The following is a 23,571-nucleotide window of genomic DNA, read 5'->3' as shown; positions in this document are numbered from 1 at the left end:
GGACTAAGTTTCCTCACAGATTCATGTCCTGTTACTGCGAGCACAAAACTGTGTGATACGACAGCCTGTGAGAGGTTACCAATGGTTTTGAGGAAAATGCCAACAACTTGGGCGTTCTCACAATTAATTAAATGGTCAGTTAAACTAAATGACCATAAAAGACACACTGTCTCATTTACCTCTTCTGGTATCTAACAGTTTTGATTTCATTTTTCAAGGTTTTTGAGATATCTGTTTTCATGAGGACTGGTTCAAATGGATCACTGTTCACTCTTGACATAAGTGGATTAGGGCTGCAACTCACTTTATTTTCTCAACAGATCGTTTATTCAATTAAATCTAAGACAATCTCATTTCCCCAGTCTTTCAATTGTTTATTAGTGTGCAACAGTCCAAACTCCAAAAAATGTATTCATTGCTCACTATCACATAAAAAATAAAAATAAAAAAAAAATCTCCCAAATTGAGAAGCTGGACCAACAGAGTTATGGGAATTTTAACAATTAATCGATTCAATCAAAATAGCTGTCTATAAATCTTCTGTCTATTGGCTAACTGACCAATTGTTTCAGCTCTGCTGTGGAAGTTGCAGATACTTCACTACATGGACATCATTGTAAGAATTTTTACACAAGAGACCAGAGAGGCACTAAAAAGTGGAGCCTGCTGTGATTGTATTAATGTAACTGATAGTGGAAACGCTCACAGATTAGTCAAGTCATGGCCGATACCTGATCCATTTAATCAGGTCAGTATCGGCGCCGGCGCCTATTAATCAGATCGGTGTAACGCTAGCTGGAGCACCACAAACAAAACCAAAAATGTGTAATTGATGACCTCTCCAACTTTCCAACTTGCTTAGTTGAAATTTGGAAGAAATCTTGTTGTCAGGAAGAAGCGATAACATTACAGCACTGCTCCAACATGGCAGCATGTCCTACATAACCACTGGTGACCACTCTTAGGCCCCATCCACACTACTCCGTTTTAGTTTACAAACAGTGAATTAAAACAAATACCATGTCCGTCCACACCAGTGTTTCCACTTCATTTTGGAGTTGATCTCCTTCTACATTAAAATGACGAATTAAAACGAAGACCTTTTGCTGCGTTTGCACCTCCCATCCAGACTACAAGATGAAAACGAAGACCTAAAGTTTGGAAACGCTGCCGACCCCGTTTTGTGTTTCAAAACACCGGAGGGCGTTTTAGTGAAGACAGGCCAAAACGGAGGACTTTAGAAACGATGACGCAGCCGCTCACGCTCGGCCCTCTGGTTGGGTCTCGCAAAGCAGAAACATGATGCTTCTTCCGCCAAATCTTCTGTAACTACGGAATAGACCATCAGCTTCATGTTTACACAGGCACGCGCATGCCCAGTGCACCTGAACGGGTCCTAGCTGTGTTTTCAGTCGTTTTAATGTAGACGGAGATCAACTCCAAAAACGCAGCGGAAACGCTGGTGTGGACGGAGATCGTATTCGTTTTAATTCTCCGTTTGTAAACTAAAACGCAGTAGTGTGGATGGGGCCTTAGGCTTCCATCACACAATTAAGTGCCAGACAGGGCAAGGTTTGAAGATGGGGCTGGACAGGTAGCTTGGTTCTTATTTTTTTTATTATTAGTACCTGTGTCTAATTCTTGTATTTTTGGCTATTGTTGCTATCGGTTATAATATTTTTCTTGCAAACTTTATTTCAGAGTATAACAATACACGGAGCACAAGCAGTCAGGCAATCAGACCAGCTTTAACAAACTCATTTGGAAGTGAGAGAAATCATGAATTAACGTTAACTTTCACTAGATTTTGCGTCAACTTTGACCTACTGTACTGCAAGGACAGATTAAAACCAACAATTTGTGGTGGCTCTCCTTTAGTTTCATCTAAATATGGCTAAACTAGATTATTGTTTACAGTAGGGATGGGCTCTGGTTCTATATTTGGAGCAAAATACATGGATTCGTTAAGATCCTGTGCCAACATATCACTCATCAAACCTTTCATCTCTGGTCACTCTAGCATTCTCATTTTTAGCTGTATCTGGTGAGAATGACAGACATCAGCAGGAGCAGATCAGATCATCTGTAAATATTTAACATTAATTCTGTAACTGCTAAATTAAATGTTTGTCTGTTCTCTGGTTAACGTGCAGCTAGTGTCTGTATTCAACAAATATTGTGAGTGAAAAGACACGTCACTCTGTAACACCGACGTAGAACCACAAATGGTCTGTGTGCTTACTGCAGTTGAACGGGGACCAACTGAGTGGCGACTCCACACCGGAGAAATGATTAGCCGATGAACTTTGATTCATCAGAACTACATTTTAATCTGCTCTACATAATAGCTGTGAATCAGAACATTCAGTATTTGAGGGAAGTACCTTGTGAAGTACAGGAGGGTACAGCTGTTAATTGAATGTGTCAGATGTGTCACTTTAAATGAACTAATTTCATACATTTTGATCTCATTTTCAGGTTATTGCTACAGGTTGTGAATCTTAATTAGACTTTCTGCCTTTCTAAGCCAACAACAGGTGATTAGACCTCTTTGGGTTACAGGTAGCTATTTTAGCCTTTCGTTACCTGCAAATGTTGAAATAACATTTGGAAACTGATTCGAAAGCATTCAGGTCCCAAACTGGTTTTAACTAGGAGGTCAGTTTACACATTGTCTAATCATCTGACAGCTAGTGTTTCAGGTCTTGTGAGACTCACAATGGTGACACATCCTGAGATCTCATCAGCTTAAATAAAATTAACAACCAACCTAGATTGTTTTCCTTTAACTTCAACGGAAGAGGCTGAAGACATGCCATGTGCCTGCTAACATGTGTTATGGTAAATTAGTGGGAGGTTACTATCAGAGTGCCTTTCATTGAGCTCTGACCACAAGGACCGGTCCTTCAGAGTTCTCACAAACAAGAAGCTTCCCCCACCTCGGACCAACAACAGAGAGTTTGACAGGGGTGAGCAAAGAGCAAAGTGCTTTATTTAACCACAGCGGGCATGATGATGTTGGGTGGGTGGGTGGGCATGGAGGCGGAAGACCCCTTACGTTGGCTGGAGCTCAGAGAAGGAAGAGCGTCCCGGCAGATCGACGGGTGAGCTGAGGAAGCTGCCCGGCTCCCATGTCTCCGGAGCACCTGTTCACCTCGACGCTAAATGTAAAGTAGCCTCGAGGCAGTTCTGAGTGCGCTCAGAAAAGTGGGGGTGGCTGACACGGTACTCTCAGCTATGCCAGCTGAGTCACTGAAATTAAGACCAATTTAGAAAGGTGTCTGGTGAACAGAGCCTCCACCCCCCCTCCCCTCCCCTGTGCTGCCTCTGCCCTCCATCCACCCCTGCAGCTCTTCTCCCACCTCGTTCTCTACCATCTCCTCAGCTCACCCCCACCTCAACACCCACACTACCACCCACCCACCTCGGGGACTGTGGCTGTTTTCTTTTCCAGCAACTCCACACATTTGCACCAGCCTACCTTTTCAATCTCACATCCAAAGTGCTTTTTTGGGGGTGGGCGGGGGGGGATTTCAATGGATGTGGTACAAAGGTTAAGTTCAATAAAGCAGAACAAGGACAAAAAACTCAAGTGGCAAAAGCATCAGTGCCCATTTTGCATTAGTTAATGAGTCAATACCAGCAGTCTGGCACGTTGCATCATGAAGCCGGCTAAAGGAAGGAAAAGTCGTCATGGCCCTCCCAGCGGCCGAGGCAATGGATTGATCAGTTTGCACAGAGCAGTGGTCGCTGCCCTGGCACATATGCTGCAACCTGCGAAAGGGCAAGTGTGAGAAATCACAACTAAGTGTGTGTAAAGCAGTGAAGCTCAGCCCTAGTTAGTGACAACAAGTGACTACTTTTAGAAGAAATACTTTCCCCTCAGTGTGACTTGAGTCAATCCTCTGTTCTAACAGCCAGCGGTGAACCTGTGGAAGGTCTCAGCTTTGTAAGGTGAGCTCTGTTACAGTCTATGGAAGCCTGCCAGGATTAATGTAGGACTGACTGGTGGAGGACCACTTCAGTAAATAACCATTTCATGCCATAATCAGCTCTGCAAGCGATGTGAATATCATTTGCAAAAAAAGGGGTGAAGAAAAGGTCGAACGAAATGTTTTCACATTTAGCAGGGAGCCACCAGCCTTAACACGTCTTCTGTTAACAGATTTAACTATCCTGCGGCCAGCCAGACAGCTCGCTCTAAGTCTCTGCTTTAGTAACCCATTTACTGTCTAACATATATATATATATATGAGCTACAACCTGTGTAGCCAGCGACAGGCGCAGGATAACGTAACGACGGCGGGATGAATGTTCAAAGCAGCGGGTAGAGGCGAACAAAAGAAATCACTTTAATGTCCACATTTGGCGATAGACCCCATCCTGCCTGTATGAGAGCCGTGGTAAAGCATTTCGGAGTCATTTATCAGCCCGAAACGAACACGAACCCCTTGTTTTTCTCCAGACGCTGTCGCGAGGCTCCTGCTGGCCACCGCTGTTGCTTCACGAGCCTGTGCGAAGTAGATGCGCACCGCATTTCTCCCTCTTTTCCCCGAGACTACTTCCACGCCACCCCGACTAAAACACCCATGTAGCTTTAGCATTTTCTTTGACCCTCATGTCTTACCGTGTCGACACTTCCCAACACGGCGGTTGCCAGTGTGTGTACCGGAGGAGGCTGCTCTCCACTGGCTCCCTCCGACGCCATCTTCGTACTGTAGCGGTCTGCTGGAGTGAGGGCTCATCCGGCACTCATTAACTATTGCGCTGCTGAATGCAAATCGCGCCACGGACGGCCATTAAAATGAAAGAAGGACGAGATTTGACAATTTGAAGGAGCTGTAAAGGGGGAGAGGACGACGGGTCTCCGCCGTGAAAAGCCCACTGCCGAGTGTGCGGGCTGCAGCGGGGTAGGCGGGCTGTCTTGTAGGCGTAGACCGATCGACGCGTAAAATCCAGATGCGAAGTCCCGGTGCGTTCCCAACTGGAAAGGAGGTGCGTCTCGACAGACTGATTGACAACAGCATTTGTCGGCCTCTGTAGCTATAAAATAAGCCAGTGAGTGGTGCCCAACAGGGGCTCAGGGACCTCCAGGGACCAGTGCACCAATAACATGACAAAGGTGAATAAAGACGTTGCAAAACAGGTGAACAAAGCTGATTTAAAGCCATTTGGGAATGTTTTGGATCCTTTATCTGAAGACACATTTTAACCTTCTCTCACTGGCGTTTTTTTTTTCTATTTTAATTGTATTTGGTTTATTTAAGAATGTACAAAATACTGATGTCATAAGGCCCCCAACCCCCCCAAAAAATATATCCTGTCAACTTTCTCCACAAATAAGCTACTCCATCACTACAGAGGTTCCACAGTATGGAACCAGTTTTTGAGGCTTTAGGGGGCCTACATCTTGTCTGTTTCCAGAGGTGAAAGAAACATTTCTTCATTTAAAAAGTACCAATGTACTGAGAGTTGTGCATATAACAGCATGAACATCCTAATTTATAGTAAAGTATATTATATGCTATATTATTGGATTATTGTTGCTGACGTTTTCATACAACCTGTAAGCAATACTTGGGGTGGAGCTCATTTTATATAATTCTGCATCTAACAATGCATCACGTTTTAGTAGCTGAAAATTCAAAACCCTTAGTGGAACAGTTAAATACTCAAGTGATTTACAATGACCTCAAAATACATAATACATAGAATTGGCTACTTTATTTCTGTGAAAGGTCTAAGAGCCTTTCCTCCTCTGCACTTTTATAGAAAATCATGAGGTAATCTTACATATCTCGTCAGATGTCATAACGGAGTCAAACTCCTGGCACCTCCTGTCATAGCCCAATACAGCTACACATTTGCACAAAAAAATGTACCTGTACAGCTGTAAACAATGCATGTTTCAGTGCCTCTCTGGAAATCACATTGTAGGTCATTTTATTTGACAGCCTATAAACTGAAACCAAAATGCAAAGGATTCAAACCAAAAGCCTTATTGTTAATCTTACACGAGTCGATGCTCAGAGTTCAAATCTCTCAGCTCTGGGTCTGTTTATCCCAGAAAAGCAGAGAGAGGATAGGGGCCCTCTCAGCTCCCAGATGTGGCATTTAGGATTAACGGACGCTGATCCAGCCTGTTCATCCAGAATGAGGTTATTAAGTCTCTATTTAGGTCAAATGATGCACGATCGACAACCAGTGCTAACAATGAACATAAGCGTGTGATGTACAAGACTTTCACCAGCTGTATGGAAGCAGCAATGGAAAAAATGATTTAGACACACACATGTGTTGTGTTGAAATATGCCTGTTTTAAGTTTAAACAACTCCCTAATGAATTGAAATGTTGACAGCAACTCACTATTAAAGCGTTAAAACGACATACAGTAAGTATATCAGTATATAAGTTTGTGTTTATCTGTTGCACTGTACTGTTTTGGTAAAAACCTTCTCCTGAGAGGTTCCCAGAGAAAGAGATTCTCGGTGCAACAGTGATAGTGATTACCAAAGTGAGAGTCATGCCCTTTTATTGAATACAGTACATTTCTTATGGCTTTAACTTTGCCTGTTCTATTGATTTCTCACTGTGACTTGAAAAGAGCTCTGAAAAGAAACTCTTTGCTCTTTGTCACTAAGAAACTGATATGAAAACATGAAAATAAAGTCCCCTATCAAACTCCATGGTAGTTACACTGCAAGTATCTCTACATGAATTCACTGTCTGCCAGTTCTGCACAGGAATTAGATGCCTGCCAACAAGCCCTCATATCCAAACAACAAAGTGGGTTGTTTTGTGGCTTTCTGAAATGATTTACATAAACAAATGAAATAAACAACAAAAAACAATAAACTAAGTTGTGCTGGGGTGAAGGACACATATCAAATGTGTAGTAAATATCAGTTTGAAGGTTCATTCTTGAAGTTGGAGAAGATTCTCTCTAATGAGAAGGTGTTTCAGTTGGTTAAATGCGACTGGGCGCATAAGACTTGAGAAATAAAAGTTGCATAGTTATGACAAATTAGTTATATAAAAAGGAAATACTGTTGTTTTACTGAAATTGATGTTCTTTTTAATCTCTCAAAGAAATAAAAGGTAAAATAAGAGCTGATATTCTTCGGATGAGAAAGTTGAATTTGTTCAGTGTGTGATTTGGGGGAAGTAAATTTGGTTTAATGATATTTGTGAGCTGGTTATTAGTGTTATTTGTTATTATTTTTTCTTTGTACAAGAGAAGAGGTTGCACTGTATGTTTGGTAAAGGTGTCTAATTGCATTGTGGGTAATGTAGGCAGACAATGAAGAAGAATGCGTGGAATATAGATGCTATCTGTGGTTCTGCTGCACCGACTTTGATCCTTTTATCATTTTATTTTGGTCCACAGTCAGTCCAACAGTATCATAGGAGTGCAAAGCTAAATTACTCGTTTAAGATTGTGTTAAAGTTTAGACAACCTAAACTACTTAATGAGGGAATGATTGTGATATGGTTTATAAGAAACACATTCGGCCCTCAGAGATTTTGTGGACCATAAACAACATTGTGCTACATCTGTCTTTGCTTTTAAGAGAGGTAAATCATTATTCCTTTGACCACAAAAGGTCGTCTGTCAGGAAAAAGTAAACATAGGATGTTTCAAGCACGTGACCAAATGCCTAATGCAGATATTTTTGGTAAGGAAGATAATTTCCATCCAACAAAATCTTTCAGATATGTAAATTGATCACATTTTGAGAGAAGTGAACTCTTTTACTTATATGACAACTCAAATGGTTAACTTTACTTAATTAATTGTACTTTACATTGTTGCTGGGAACTTTCTAAACCATGCTATTATGACTATATATTAATTTCCTTCTTCACTGCACTATAAAAATCAACTTGCACCAACTTGAAACTAGCTTGAGATAGACACTTAATAACAGTTAATGTTTTGTCAAAGTTACATTTATGTTGTGTATCGCTGACGCTTGTGCAACACAGTAGGTTTCTCAGTCTGCGGTTCTTGGCAGGCACTGCAGTCAATCCTATACAGAGCATGGAACTTAAATGAGCTGTTGGGCCGGAAACACAAGTATGTATGCCAGCTGTCTGTTTGATGTCATGTTAAACACTGCGAACACACATGTGAAACACAATAATGTAATGTAATAAAGCTCTTTTCTGTGTTACCTACATTCTGGTCATCAGGTAAAATAGTGCTGCTGAGGGTTTTAGCTGAATTCAAAGGTCCCTGTCCCATCACGAAGAGGGGGTGTTGATGTTTCTAGTGTTTAAACTAGTATTTAGTATAATCTTTAACTCTTAATGTCTTATCAAGTTGTGAACACAGAACTGCATTAACTGCAGATATACACATTTGGCCAAGTTGTCTGTACAGTGTGTTGAGCCAGGCTGAACGGTTCTGCAGTGCAGACTAAGGTCACACTTGATTGACTCTTTTCTCTACCTGCCTGCCTGATTTTGATTAGCCGGTGGGCTGGAGCCAACTGTAACGACCATGACAAGATGCTCATAAACACGGACAGAGGAAACTCTGATTCATGCCTACAGTATTGGTAAATTTAGAGTCTCTAATCCACCTGATTAATACGTCTTTGGACTACTTTTATTAAAGAATTGGTATCCAAAAACTATTAAAAACACATCAGTGAGCCACACTGTTACACTGGTGACACGTTCCTTCATTACCATGAACACACAGTAGTGTATTTTGACTAAATCCCACTAACACAATCCTGCTGTCCCAAATACTCACTGGAGCACCAAACTAGTCCCTAATAAAAGCACATTATACTACTGTTTGAGTAATGTTTGCTAAAAACTATTGTGTCCAGTTGTTTTAGGATATTACTGAGCCGTTTTTAATTAAAGACGCCTATATATTTAAGACCCCATTTACAGTGTGTCTTCAGCACGAAAGGGCAGGCTGGGGAAGTCAGAAAGTATTGAAAGATGGACTAAAACATTGTTAGTTTTGGTCCTTTCATGGCATTTGTTGAAAAATAGACCAAAGCTAGAATTTTCCTTTAATACTGATCCTCTTAGCTTTCTGTCACACTTTCTGTCATACTCACATGATTCCATTATTAGACCACATCTTTACAGTGTCCTTCCATTGTCAACCTGCACTGTCAGTGACATTTTGATCCATTTCATCCATTCTGTGTATAGAAGTGTACCTTGCAGACACAGACTGGCATAAATCTACCCGAACACATAATGTGATTAATCATGTTTGCTGTTATTGTCCACCACAGGGGGAAGTATTGATACAAGGCAAAGAGTTTATGGATAACCCTGCCACCAAAATCAGCATGATGATGTTAGAACCTGAGGAACATCTGTGGCATATGGGAGCATGTGAATTCCAATATGAGGAAGTCTCTTGCACATGATGAACAAGCGATTCAGCACAAAAACATTGTCTTGGAGATTGGACATTATCATATCTTTGTCTTGAGACAAAGTCAGTGTATGGAGTAGGAACAGTAGACTTTAACACTGGAGAATGCTTTTTGTTTCCTATTTCATTATGCTTTAAAGCATGACCTCAATTCTTCCATAAACATAACCAAATGTTTATTATTGTAACCATGATCACAAAGGTTGTTTACCGAAGTAGTAATTTTAACCCAAAGCCCAGATGATGGAGGCGTCAGATCAGATGGACATGTACAAACAACATATTTTGTTGTTTAATTTGGAGGACTTGTTGGAAGGAGTTCCTCTTCAATCAAAATTGAAATACTGAGCTGTACTAGCACAAGTAACTTAAAATTGTACTAAATACAGTTCCTGTGTAAACGTATGTATGTTACATTCCATCACTGGGAATAAATTACTGTAGCTGCACAATATTTTCTGCATGTGTCGGAAGTAATTCGTAGAAGACCCATAAACTCATAATGTCCACAGTATCCATTGCAGCAAGGGCACGCAGGGATTTCAGACCCGAGCTGAAATGACGACCATCAGAGGAGGAGAAAGTGGTGCAACCGGAGACGATGGGACAGACACTGATGGATGGGGCTGGAGTCGGGGAGCAGCAGCAGAGTCCCTGAGCCAGACGCCCCCACCCCCCCACGCCTCAATCCTGAGGGAACACTTGGCTCGTATTAACTCGCTCATTGTTGCGACGCACAGCAGGCACAATGACTCCCTTTTTGTCGATGAGGACGTAGCGGACTGAGAGGGCAGCCAGGCGGCCATCACTGGGTCCTGTGTGCTGTGGCTCTGAAGCTGGGTCGGCCAGCAGGCAGACAGGAAAGCAATAAAAAGAGTCAGACAGCGAGCCCTAGATCCCATATCCTGGCCTGAGCTTCAAATGGGACGACATGGAAGGTCTAGATAGTGACTCTACTAACAGAGAGGGATTGAAATAGAGGGAAGGACGAGAGGGAGGAGGAGAGCTGGGATCTGGGCCACATCTCTGTCTGATTGTCCCTGAGGGGCTGCCAGTAGCTGAACTAGACCTCTGTTCAGTCACCATCCCTGCTGATCTGAAGTCAGCGCTGCTCTGTCTGCCCCCGAGATCTAACCTCTCTTCCTTTCAGTTTAGCTCGATGTATGCCCTTCACTTTCTCCCTTACACTGCTTCTCTCTGTCCAACCACTATCTCATGACCGTGGAGTGGAGGGAGCAGGTGCTTCTACTAAATACTGAAAGGCAGCAGTCACTGTTTTTTTTTGGTCCCATATTCAAGATTCTACGTAATGAACACAACTAAAGAGCATAGCATAAATGCGGTTATTTGATTTCGAAGGTTTAGTGCCGTAGTAGAAATCTCTCACAATTCAAAAATATGTTTTGCTTAATTGTTTTTTTCACTTGGTTGTTTGAGCTTCACTGTGCAGACTGGTGTGTGTGCAGAGTTTGACACTAGAAGGCTGTTTTCACATTAATCCACTGAAGGAGGAAGGTGCTCACCTTAAATCTGAGTTTAAAACGTGCACACATGAGCATGTTTGAAGGCCTTTTATGGTCCAGTATGCAACTTACTTACAAATGTGATGTGGAAACTTTTTTGTTGAAAACCCATATCAGAGAGTGTTTGTATGTTTTAAAACATGTCTGGACAGCATTTGTTTTCTCAGTTGTGCAAAGTGCATTTCATCGAGTACTGTTCTTGAGTACCATTTTGAGGTGCTTTACTTATGTTATTCCATTTTGTGCTAATTTAAACATCTATGTCACACATTTCACAGGGAAATGTGGTACTCTATACTTACATTTTATTTATTTGACAGCTGGAGAAATAAAGATATACTTATATATTTATTTTAACATTAATGTTTACATTACATTACTCTACATGTTACACTACATGCATTAGCTTCACTTTAAGCACACAAACATCTGCAACAACAGAATATAGCACTCTTTCAGTGGCCATTCTGGCACAAGTATGGTTATATTTGATACTTCGAGTAAAGTTTTCAGTTTCAATATGATTGAAAACGTCACATTGAACTGAACATTCAGTCAATAGAGTGCTTGTCTTGGTGTATTAATGTTTATCTTTCATTCTACACCAATCATCCTTGGGTATTTGAAGAATTAGTAGCACATACACAGCACAATGCACAGTGTACTGAGGAAGCTGTTTCCTGACATCCTTCTCTGAGACACCTATTGTGTACATGTTAAAGAAGAATGGTCAGAATGCACACTGATGTAGCCAGTTCTTCAAACACTCACCATAACAATTTGTTTAATAAAAAATGATAGTAAACATTTGACAAACGGAAACACGCATAAGATAGTTAAAAAGAGAGAAGAAGAAGAAGAGACTTCTGTATCCATGCAGCCAGACGCAGAAAATCCAATGTCTACACTTTGGGAAGGGGTACATGACAGAGTTGCCTCTCACCCCTCTCTGATTCACTGTCCTATCCGGTCCAACCAGCTTGTGGTCGGGGTCACAACCCTGACACTTGGCACCCAGCATCATGGAGAATGGCACTCTTGTTCAGAACCTGCTCGACGTCAGATGCCTCAATGAGTCATCCAGAGACTTGACGACTTCAGCATTGCATGGAGCTGTCATCCCATCTAGCGCATTCTCCCTCCCAAACGTTACAGTCAACATGTTCTGCCAAAGTGTCGCCCTGATTAAACATCAACAATGTTTTGAAGGATTTGCCAGAAACAGTTTTGGATTTCAAAACTTTTCATCCATACATAGACTCCTTTGTTATTTTAAACAGAACTTGGAAAGGACAGGAGAAACAGCCACTTGTGTATTGCCCACTAATTACTAACTACCTGCTCTTATCATTGTTTCTGTACCACTGGCAAAGCTGGAATGACAACTGAACTAATGACAATTAGTTTGTCATTGGAAATGTGTTTGTTTATACTGTATGCACCACTAAAGCACATTATAAACAGACAATACAGGAGCCTTAAGGCAATACCTGCATTCTTACTTTATCTTGAGGCTGCATGTTGTAACAGTGTCCTGAGTTAAAATCTAGTTTTAAAAATCGTGACAAAACGTTGAAATATTCTGGTGTACAGAAAATTAACAATTGGAATGTCTGTATAATACTGATGCGCTTAAGTCAAGGTTAGTTTATTTGTATAGCACCTTTTAACAAGGCAATTTAAAGTGATACATAAGACATAAAACAGCATTAAAGCAAGTTATAAAAGAAACAAGCCAATATAAAAACGACATATAAAAAGAGTCTAATAAAATAAGAGATAAAAATAAGTTAAAATTGATCAGATAACTGAAAACACATAATGAAAGGACAATAAAAGTTACAGTGCAGTGAAACATATGAATTAATAGTTAACTCTAATAAAAAGACTTGTTAGCTAGCACTTAAGTCAGCTAACTTTGCTTCAAAAGTGTGGAAAAGAAGGCAAGATGGACTACTTGATCAGTCAAAATGTCAGTGGTAGAAGAAGTAGGCCTACACAAATCTTTTACTTTCTACTATTTATTCTACTAAAAGTAGAAATACCAAAGTTTACAAATTCAATTCAATTCAATTCAATTTTATTTATATAGCGCCAAATCACAACAACAGTTATCTCACAGCGCTTTTCATAAAAGATCAGGTCTAGACCGTACTCTGTGATGCTATTTACAGAAACCCAACAATTCCCACAGAGAGCAGCACTAGGCGACAGAGGCAAGGAAAAACTTCCTTTTAAGAGGCAGAAACCTCGAGCAAAACCAGGGCTCAGGGTGGGTGGCCATCTGCCTCGACCGGTTACAAGTAAAACTCCTGAATTCAAAATGTTATTTAAATAAAGTACAGAAGGATCTGAATCATCAAAATATACTTAAAAGTACTCCGTATGCTGAATGGCACTTTTCATATTTTATGTCTGTTTTTATCACTAACTAAGTCTAAGTATATTTTGAAGTTGTAGTCCAACAATGTGGAGCCATTTTAGATACTTTGTACACCACTGGGTAGATTAGTAGCACAGTACTGCATTATCTCATATAAGCCTATCATGTTTTCTTACGGGGAAAAGTAACTATAAGTGTCAGACAAATGTAGTCGAGTAAAAACTAAAATGTTTGCCTCTCATAATTTGTGAAGTAGAAGTATAAATGGAAATACTCTAATAGACTACATGTAAGTAAAAATTGTATTTAACTACAGTACTTGAGGAAATGCACTTAGTTACATTCCACCACTGCACTTTGTAGTATTGTCTAAATGTGCTCGCACTGGATCTGATTTGTAGTCATTTGTGGTATCTTGTAAGCCAATGTGGAACCGACATAGCATGGAACAATATTAAAAAGTCAACTATTATTATTATTGCTGATGAGATTTCTGCTAATATTACTTTTGCTACTACTTCTACTAACATAAATACTAATGAATATCAGAACTATCCATGCTGTTGCTTTCACCTCTGCTACTGGCGGTACCTTTGCTATTGCCCAATCTACAGCTAATACAAAAGAATACATCACATATAATAATACATATCATGGATACAAAATATTCACACTCTCTAATGTAAAGACAGATTCATTGCACATCTCTTCTAGCTGGACTTACATGATAAGTCCACCAATACTGGATTCTGTTATATAAATGCAGGCCAAAACATAGTCTGCCCTCAAGTGATACAATGCTAACAACTCTCACATGTTTAGATTGTTCCTTCTGCAAATAATCTGCACAGTAAAACTCCTGACTTGTCACATTATACCTCAGGGCATCATCAACTCTGCCAGGGTGACAGACTACCATTGATTTCAGAAGGCCTGTCAGTCACAGCTCCAGTCACCGAGGAATGTCAGAGATCCAGTTTAGGATGGTTGACTTCAGATTGCTCTTCAGATGACGTTCACTGCTCTACAGAGGAGGCTCAGCAGTTAGACAGGTGACAGTATCTTTAGTCTCAAAATCACATGACCTTCTTTAAAGAGTAAACAATTCAATAGGTAGCTGTGGTATCTGTACCAACGCGCATATGTGCCTTTAAACCTATGTACCCATGAGGTACCTAGGTAGCTGTGGTAGCTGATTTGAGTATTTTATATTATTATAAATTTTTTCAACAATCCATAGATAAAGCCAGTTCTTCTTTATCCAGGTGATATAATTTTCCCCCTTATTCAACCAGGATGGTTTTGTTGTGAGTGATGTTGAGAATGTTTTATTAGCAGAACTATGTTTTTCATTATTTCTTCTGTCCCATTAATCATTTCACTACCCATCAGATTTAGCTTTTTACACGACCCCCAGGCAAGGAGCCACTATGGCTACCAGTGTTGTCAAGCATTAGATCTATAGTTTCATTGATTTTCTGAAAGATGAGGTTGGTGTTGGCCTTTGGTGTTGTATGATGGCAGTCACCACATCTCAGCTACACACAAAAACCACATAAAACTTGTAATAAAATAGTACTTAATTTGCATATTTTACGATTTATTTTTTGTATTGCATTTCTGGATTTTGGTGTATATTTTAATTCCCTCATAGACCAAATGCTTTTGTAAAGGATTTTGCATTATATGTTCAGAAATCAGACTGTTCAAACCCCTGCCTTTGTTGATCTCAGGTAGGTGCTTAAATAAGAGTGTCAAACCGAATAAGGGGTTGTAGCAGCAGGTCTGGGCATTTGTAAAATATTTTATAACTGTGAGGATGTGTCTCCTCCTAGTGGAAAATAAAGGAAGTAAGTTTGAGAGAGCAGCAGTGGTTCTAAACTGGGGGTTTGCCCCCCTAGACAAGGGGGAAAATATGGAGTCACCCTGTAGGTCATAAGTCACCTGAGAAAGATTAACCTTATTTTTATGCTCTATGATGTCATGTCCAAATAAGTTTTTGGATTGTAAAACTTCTGATTACTGTCCAGGAAGGCCACCAGGACTTCCTTCAATGGATTAATAAATGGCCATTAGTCACCATCTGCCGAAAGCTCATTTATCATAAACACTCACTTTTATTTTACCATGTGAAGTAAAGCAAAATCTTTGTCATTTCTGATATATATCAAAACCCAGAAATGTTAAATGTCTTTTCTCAAAAAATATTCACCCTATCTCTAGTATATGTGTACCATTTTCTTGATACAGTGGAAATTGTCAATGTACCTATATGTTGACTTATATCAGGGTGATTGGTATCTTTATCAACAGTTGTTATATTGAAGTGGGGCTAATTCTAAATGCTTTATATACTTTTGGCTAATTAAATCTGATCATAGTTTATATACTGATCACATGTTGTGTTTGTAAAATCTTCATCTGAAATTAAAGCTGTTAAATAAATTTAGTGAAGTAAAAAGTACAATATTGAAATGAGATGTGGAGTATTGTATAGTACATATAGTAAAGTATAAAGTAGCATAAAATAAAAATACTTAAAGTAAAAGTACTTCAAATATGTACTGTACTTGAGTAGTTACAATTCACCAGTTGCATACGTTATATTTCTAGTGTAAAAGTGAGGGTTTTGGCCAGATAATGGTGCCACTCGAAAGGTAACTGGAAACATCTGGCTTCAACTTTTGTTGACCATGAAAATACTGTGAATTCAATGATAACAATGCCTTTATTTGTTGGGATATTTTGTTCTGGACCAAAGACAAAACCACTGACTTAACATAATACATGCTAGCAGCTGCCATCAATACAAGCAACTAACATATGTGGAAATAAATAATCAATATATTCTTGCATAATTAATAATCAGTCGCTGAGTTGGTTCCACTGAGCTAAAGGCACTGAATGCCCTCCATCTGAAAGAGAAAAACAATTCATCCCCTGAAGCTTTTTCATGCGACAGATATCTATTAGACTATTGATGCATCAATGCATTAAAAGCATTTTAGTTAGCTAGTTTAAACTACTTTGCCTACAGCTATGTTGTTTAGTCAGGGCCCCTTTAAAAGGCCTCAAGATAAATCTGAGACACCATGAGATCATTAATGGGAGAGGACAGAAGAAAACAAAAACAAAGTTCTGCTACAAAGATTTATTCAGTGTACCTTTTTGGACTAATGTATGCTTTTTGAGAAATAAATTCAGCCTTGAATAGTTAAGTTGGAAGGTTCAAACCAAAAAGGTCGGGATCCATTGGTTTAATATTCAACCACGAATTGAACTTTATATATTTATTATATGTTTTGTTTATGTAAAGTCTTCATACGAAAAGTAAAATAAATGTAAAGGACTAAAAGATATAAGTATTAGCAGCACGAGTGTGGTAGCACTACTTTTAATAGCAGCAGTTACCAACATAATGGCATAAATAGTAGTAGTACTAGTAGCACTAGTAGTAGGGGTGGTGATGGTGCAGTGGATAAGACACATGCCTTTGGTGTGAAAGACCCGGATTCAAATCCCCACTATGACAGATCCACCAATGTGTCCCTGAGCAAGACACTTAAGGCCTAATTGCTCCAGAGGCGTGTGACCTCTGACACAAGTAGCAATTGAAAGTTGCTTTGGACAACAGCATCAGCTGAATGAATAAATGTAATGTAGTAGTATAATCCTTGTCTGTAAAATAGTGAGAAAAAAGGCTTCTGTACAAGGCCACCATTGTTCATTTGTTAAATCAGCCGAGGTTCATTATGGTACAAACACACAGAATGACACTTTTAAACCTGAAGGATTGATTTGGCAGCGTTTAAGTGTCTGTCAAGCTCTGTGACCTCGTCAAAAACACTTCCATAGCATCTGTAAGCAACTCCTATATGTTCTCAGAAAGTGAACACTTAATCTCAAAGCAGTTAGTACTTAGTAAAAATCAATATCAGCATTGAATACCTTAACACACTCTTTGTTTCCATGGATTAGTAGGGTCATATATCTGATAAGGGTGGATCTTGATGTCAGCAAGAAAGATGTGAAGAATCAGCTTCTCGTTTATTGAGGTTTAACAACGTAAATATCAGGATTAGGGAGATAATGCCGTGTGTACGTGAAGGTGGACCTCTATATGTTTTGCTATAAAAGAGGTTCACATTTCAGTTCACAGAGCATCACATTTCCTACGTTCCTACCTGAAATAAAGAGGTAAAGGTAAGTGAATAAAACTGCCTGCCTGCTCTCAATGTTTCTAATTCTAATGATGGTGTTTGTTTTTGCTTGACTGGTGGCATGGCAGCAATGAAGTGCATCCTGGGTCTCCTGGCCCTGCTTGCAGTCTCAGCCTGGACCAAGGCGGGGGTAAGTGCCTCCGGGGTGCCTTTCACACAATTTATTTCCTTTCACCAGAAGAAGACCCTCAGTATCAACACTGCTTTCCAGGCAGCCCTGAGTACAAATAATAGTATCATTGAATAATAATAATAGTTTCAACGTGTATTACACACACTTGTGTTAATTGAACATTGCTTTTTTGATATTGTCACTACAAAACATTTCCATCCGAGGTCAGATTGTTAAATTTTCTTGACAACACGACAGAGACACTGTCACTTTCTATTTTCAGGTTGTGAAGAAGGTGAGCGGTGGCAATAACGATCAATATGAGGGTGACCTGACCGTCACAGAGCTGCTGGAGAAAGCCAACAAAAATCTCAGTAAGGCACAGTAAATGTGTCACTCTGACTCAAACAATTTAAGCTGTAAAAATGTCTCCATTAATGGGTCAAACACACTGTTATCTTTTCAGGAGCCACAAAAACACTTTTTTTCCAGCATGAACATCAATTATTTCTGATTTTACTGAATTATGTTGAGGGGTTTTCATGTACTCAAGAAAGAGCCTGGTTATATGGTTAAAGTCATCACTGTATGGGCCTATTTTCTTTTACAGCAGACGTTGTGACTAGTAATAGAAGAAAAAGCATCTGTTTCCAATAACATTAACAGTTGCTTTGTTCTGTTCAAGTGTTCCAGTAAGCCATAAGAGACAGTGAGCATGGGTCAGCATGCACAATACTAAGATCCTGAAACTAAAAGCATCTTAATGGAATTTAACCATCAGTGATTATATATATATATTTATAGCTGTTTGTGTTTTTTTTTTTTGCTACTGCTGCATGTCAGCATGTCTTGAAAAGTGCCTATGAAGATGATTTTTGGGTTGGGGTTTTCTTTCCCTCTCACTGTCTGCAGTGCGTAACCGAGACAATATCGAGATTAGAGGTGACATTGCTGTGTCTCGTCTGCCCACCCTGAGAAACGCCGACCCCTGCGTCCTGCGTGGTTGTATGTGGCCTAAAGCCACTGATGGCAAGGTCTACATTCCCTATGTCATTGCTAACCACTACTGTAAGTACCTCCATACGTTCCCCTGTCTCTGCTACTGTTTATATTCTCTAAGACACATTTTTTTTACACTTGAATTTATGGTAAAATCTTCCTAAAAGATTTTTGAGCTTTAGTCTTCTGTTTACCTTATATTTTAGTCATTGCTCTAGGGATGGGATTGTCGAGCGAGCTGTCTGTCAGTTTTACTTTGGTGACATCAATGTTTAAATTCTCATCAAATAGTTTAACTTTGAGCCAAAATGCAGCTAACACACTGAAATGCTAAGTGTTAGCATCTCTGTAAGCAGTGTTTTAGGGATTTGCAGGTTAATTAATAGACATCTCAGTTAAAAGTCTGGGTTACATACAATATCACCACTGTTTCCTAAGCACAGGTTTAAATATGACACTGAAATGCTGTTGAAACAACAGTAACTATATGTTGTAACCTTCATGTAATGTAAATGAAACCTGAGCACCGACACCCCCGATACCAGGGGCAGCACGTGATTTTCGCGCAAAATGCAAATGGCGCCCTGTTACAGCCCTGTAGTGCTGGAGTGCTTTTGTTCACAGGAATATTGATCAATATTCACTGTTTTTATCAATATTTCAATGTTTTGGAAGGTTTATGTTATTTGGAAAGTGGTTATATGGACAGAAATAGTGTTTTGAAGAAAACTCCCAATAAAAGTGAACATATTTAGTAAATGTGGCCGAAACATGGACATTCGTCTGGTATATTTTAGAAGTGTGTAATAACCGTTGTATAATTCTTTTCATCAAATTTACAGTTACAGTTGTAGTCCAGAAGTATTAGAATATATTCTGTTGCATTTTAATGAGTTGGATGATGGTTTTGATAGTGGTATTGCTCTAAAATATAGATTTAAACCAGGCAAAGATGAAAATATCTTATTTTACTTTATTGCATCTCCATTTACTCTGTAATAGAAAATTATTGTATTATTATTATGCATCTAGGCCTAATGGTTGAGGAGTTACTACTGATTCATTTTGGGCATGTTATTTTAGGCGTTTTTCCTAGAAATAGGGACAAATAGCTGGAGGTTTCCATAACATTTACAACAAGTTGTAACATAACATTGGCAGTAATTTACTGAGCAGTAGTAACATAAGTATAATAGAGTTTTTGGCATTCTTGTTAGTCCTAACCTAAAGTTCAAGGATACATAAAAAAAATAATTGTAACATTTATAAGGAATTACTGAGCCTTTTTTAAAATGAAACTATATGTTTATGAGCCATTTTTAAAGACTGACATCTTCAGTAGGAACCTGGTTGGAAGTAATGGGCTTGGGGCAAAGAGCGACAGACAGTATAGGGAAATAAGAAATTACTGAGAAACACATTGTTGGTTCTGGTCTTTTAATGGGATTTTTTGACTAAACACAAATCAAATCAAAGTCTCTCTGTGTCATTTTCATCTATGTCTTTTCCCCTCCAGCTTCTCGGGAACTGGATATCATCAACAGAGGCATCAACTCCTTCTCCTCCTCCACCTGCATTCGCTTCATCCCTCACACCAACCAGAAAGACTACCTTTACATTAAGTCTTTGAATGGGTACGTAGCTCGTCTGTTAATGTCATATAGTGTGTCAATGACAAGTTTACCCATAATGACATTTAATAAGGAAACAGCCATGTTAAGTCTCTTGCTGAAAGAACCACTTTTGATCTCCAACATCACTGCAGTTGCTACTCCTATGTGGGTCGCCAGGGCAATGGCCAGACCGTGTCTCTGAGCCGTCAGGGCTGCATTTACCACGGAACGATCCAGCATGAGCTGCTCCACGCCCTGGGCTTCAACCATGAGCAGTGTCGTTCTGACAGGGACCGGCACATCCAGGTCCTGCTGCAGAACGTCATGGCAGGTCGGCTGCAGTGAAAACAGATTCCTCACTGTTCGTTACATTTATTCATTTAGCTGACGCTTTTTATCCAAATTGCTATATATGTCAGAGCTCGCATGCCTCTGTAACGCGCTCAATAACCACAACCACAGCCTTCACGTGCTGCTTCACTCACTGACTTTTGTTTGCTGACTAATCAGTAACTGACCAAAAGTGGTGGGAAGTAACTTTGTACATTTACTAAAGTACTATTGACTGAACAAAGATTACAAATTGGAAGTACAGACCTACTATATACTTTATTTGAGTATTTAATTTTGTGTAACACTACAGAAATACACCCAGAGACCCACCTTTTTTCAACACAGCTGTGCTTGCTTGTTACTTTACAGATTCAGGTTTTAAATTTAAAATATATAATCAACTTGTGAAATGTGAGCCATTTAAAAAAATGAAATTTCCCCATACTGGTTAAATTTCCCCCAGCGTGACCAGCTACAACATCAAGATGTTGCTTATATGTAGAAGTAATAGAAATACAATAATATAATATTCAATAATATAATACTCTGAAATTATTGTGCACAGTTTGATACTTACTACTAGAGTGATGAAACTAAAAGTTGAGTTACAAATGTGGGACTTTTACTTATAGGGTATTTTTACACAGTGTTATTGCTACCTCTTCTTAAGTAAAGGATATTAATACTTCTTCCATCACTGCAGGTCGTGAACACAACTTTAACAAGATCAACACTCTGAACCAGGGAACTCCATATGACTATGGCTCTGTCATGCACTACGGCAGGTCAGTTTAACACAACATTATCCATGTTACAGTAAATATTATTAATCCAACTCTTTTTCTAGTCACAAGTTTTGCTGTCTGGTGCTCAGCATCATCCATCTATGAATTCTGTTGTACTGTGCCTGTGAGTGTGATGTAAAAGATAAGTTTTTGGATGAATGGCCTGCTGCTGAGTAGTACAATACAATTAACAAGACAACAACCTTTCATAGGTCCCTTTTCCTCATTTGTTTTTTGCTATTTGAAAGAAATTGTTTACTTGTTGTCATTGTTTTATGTTTGGTTAAATGACTTTGTAATCCATGATTTTATGGCATACAGTTTATTTACAATATAAATTAACTTATTATTGTTATTATTTTAGAGAACATTTTTAACGAGTTTAATGATGTGGCCTGTACTGACACGTAAGTGATAGAGCCGGGTTCATTTTTGGAATTATTTAATTTGAGCACATGTTCATTCACTGCAGTGATTGATGTTGTACAATCTCCTGTTGCCCCATCAACTTCACTAATACATAATAATGCTCTATATAATAATAATAATAATAATAATAATAATAATAATAATAATAATAATAATAATAATAATAATAATAATAATAATCAACATTATTTATATAGCACTTTTCTTAACAGTGTTACAAAGAGCTTTACAAACAGAAATAAAACTAGACCAAATCAGATCACAAAAACATTGAAAACAATATAAAAATATATCATACGTTAAAGTTTTCACAAAAAGACAAGTTTTAAGAACAGATTTAAAAGAAGCTACAGACTTGTCTGTTCATATTGAAAGACGCACTTTAAAATCTGCACAGTCATCAATATCACAAAAACACTTTTCATTTTCTCACTTTACTGTCACAGGACAGTGCATACTACAGCAAGCAGCCCTGAAACAACAAAATATATCTGTAGGTGATATATGGATGATTTTGGTTGTTTTTAAAGGATTCGGCTTGTGATATTCTTTACTTTTGTCATTACAATGTGTAAATCATCTCTAAATACTTTGACTTCCCTATCCTGTCTGTGGTTCACATCCCTAATCTGCTTTGCAAGTCTACAAATATACAGTTTTACTTTTTTTTTAAAACTCTACAGTTTTGCATTTGTTGGGTAGGATTTTTAGTGGCAGATTAATATACATTTAGTGCAGCATCGGAACAGTGTATGTGGGTTTGACTCAAAATAAACTACAGTGTATGTTCATGGTAACAAAGGAACATGTCACTCAGTGGTGTGGCTCAGTGAAGTTTCTGAGCAATAATAAAGTTTTATGGCTCAGAGGAATAAGATATTATCAAGCTTTGGACACACAAACAACACTTGTTTGTTTGCGGATTTTTTGAAAATAATAAAAATACATACTTTTACCTATCCTTTAAGGACCACATCTCTGTATTTTATATAAAGTTTCTACTTGAGGAGATTTCAATGTAAAATAATTGATGACTGGTCTTTTCTTCTTTTAAGGCTGGCATTCTCCAAGGACAACTACAACCCCACCATGGTGGCTATTCCAGACCCCAGGGCCGTGTTTGGCATGGCCAAGCAGATGAGCCAGAACGATATCAACCGCATCAACCTGTTGTACTGCAGGAACTAGTTCTCCAGTCCTGAAAATGTTACACTGAAGTTTCTTTGACCAATATTAATTCACTAATTCATTCACTCATGTGAACTTCTGTAGGAGTAGAAGTCTGTTAGGGTCATTACAGTGGGTTTAACATCATAGCATCATATTGGGATTAATCATTTAAAATAACTATGCAGATAATTATTATTAACTATTCATTCTGTTGGTGGTGGCTTATCAATAAATATTCATCTAAAATATATATGTTATTTGTCTCATTATTTAAAATGTAACTTATGATGATACAAAATATTCTGCTATTTAGCAGTTTTACTAAAACACTTTACATTTAGGCTTTAGTCATGTAGCTGATACTAACGTAACAGTGAAGAACTTATGGTTCAGTGGTGTTCATGGATGAACTGTAGCGACTTATACCATAATATACTAGCTACTTTAAAGACTAATTGAATTGTATGTTTTAAGGCAAGATTTGTGGTCAGTGATTTTGTTTCTTGTAGCCAGACTCTGTGGTTACAAGTTTGAGAACCCTCCCCAATACAGAAGTGTCATGAACAATGCAGACAATAAATCATAATAACAATA

General features: G+C 38.8%; 2 protein-coding genes across 2 annotated transcripts in view; one reads left to right on the top strand and one right to left on the bottom strand.

The window, feature by feature from the left end:
* Positions 1–5,105, bottom strand: part of cttnbp2 (cortactin binding protein 2) — a 93,155-nt gene extending 88,050 nt beyond the window's left edge. Inside the window, exon 1 of the mRNA XM_038706031.1 lies at positions 4,628–5,105. Coding sequence (XP_038561959.1) covers positions 4,628–4,708 — 81 coding nt within the window. The 5' untranslated portion in view covers positions 4,709–5,105. The remainder of the gene's footprint in view (positions 1–4,627) is intronic.
* A 12,492-nt stretch (positions 5,106–17,597) lies between these two features.
* On the top strand, positions 17,598–22,995 carry LOC119893723 (high choriolytic enzyme 1-like). Its single transcript, XM_038706053.1, has 7 exons — positions 17,598–17,666; positions 17,932–18,022; positions 18,561–18,716; positions 20,164–20,281; positions 20,413–20,591; positions 21,297–21,378; positions 22,863–22,995. Exons 1-7 carry the CDS (start codon positions 17,598–17,600, stop codon positions 22,993–22,995), a joined length of 828 nt encoding a protein of 275 aa, XP_038561981.1.
* Positions 22,996–23,571: the final 576 nt, after the last annotated feature.

This window comes from Micropterus salmoides, unplaced genomic scaffold (assembly GCF_014851395.1).
Source record: "Micropterus salmoides isolate LMB-PRFRI ecotype aquatic unplaced genomic scaffold, ASM1485139v1 Ms_hic_scaffold_8, whole genome shotgun sequence".
Lineage (NCBI taxonomy): Eukaryota > Metazoa > Chordata > Actinopteri > Centrarchiformes > Centrarchidae > Micropterus > Micropterus salmoides.
The sequence above is the reverse complement of the archived record's forward strand: the minus strand, read 5'-3'. Positions and strand labels throughout refer to the sequence as shown.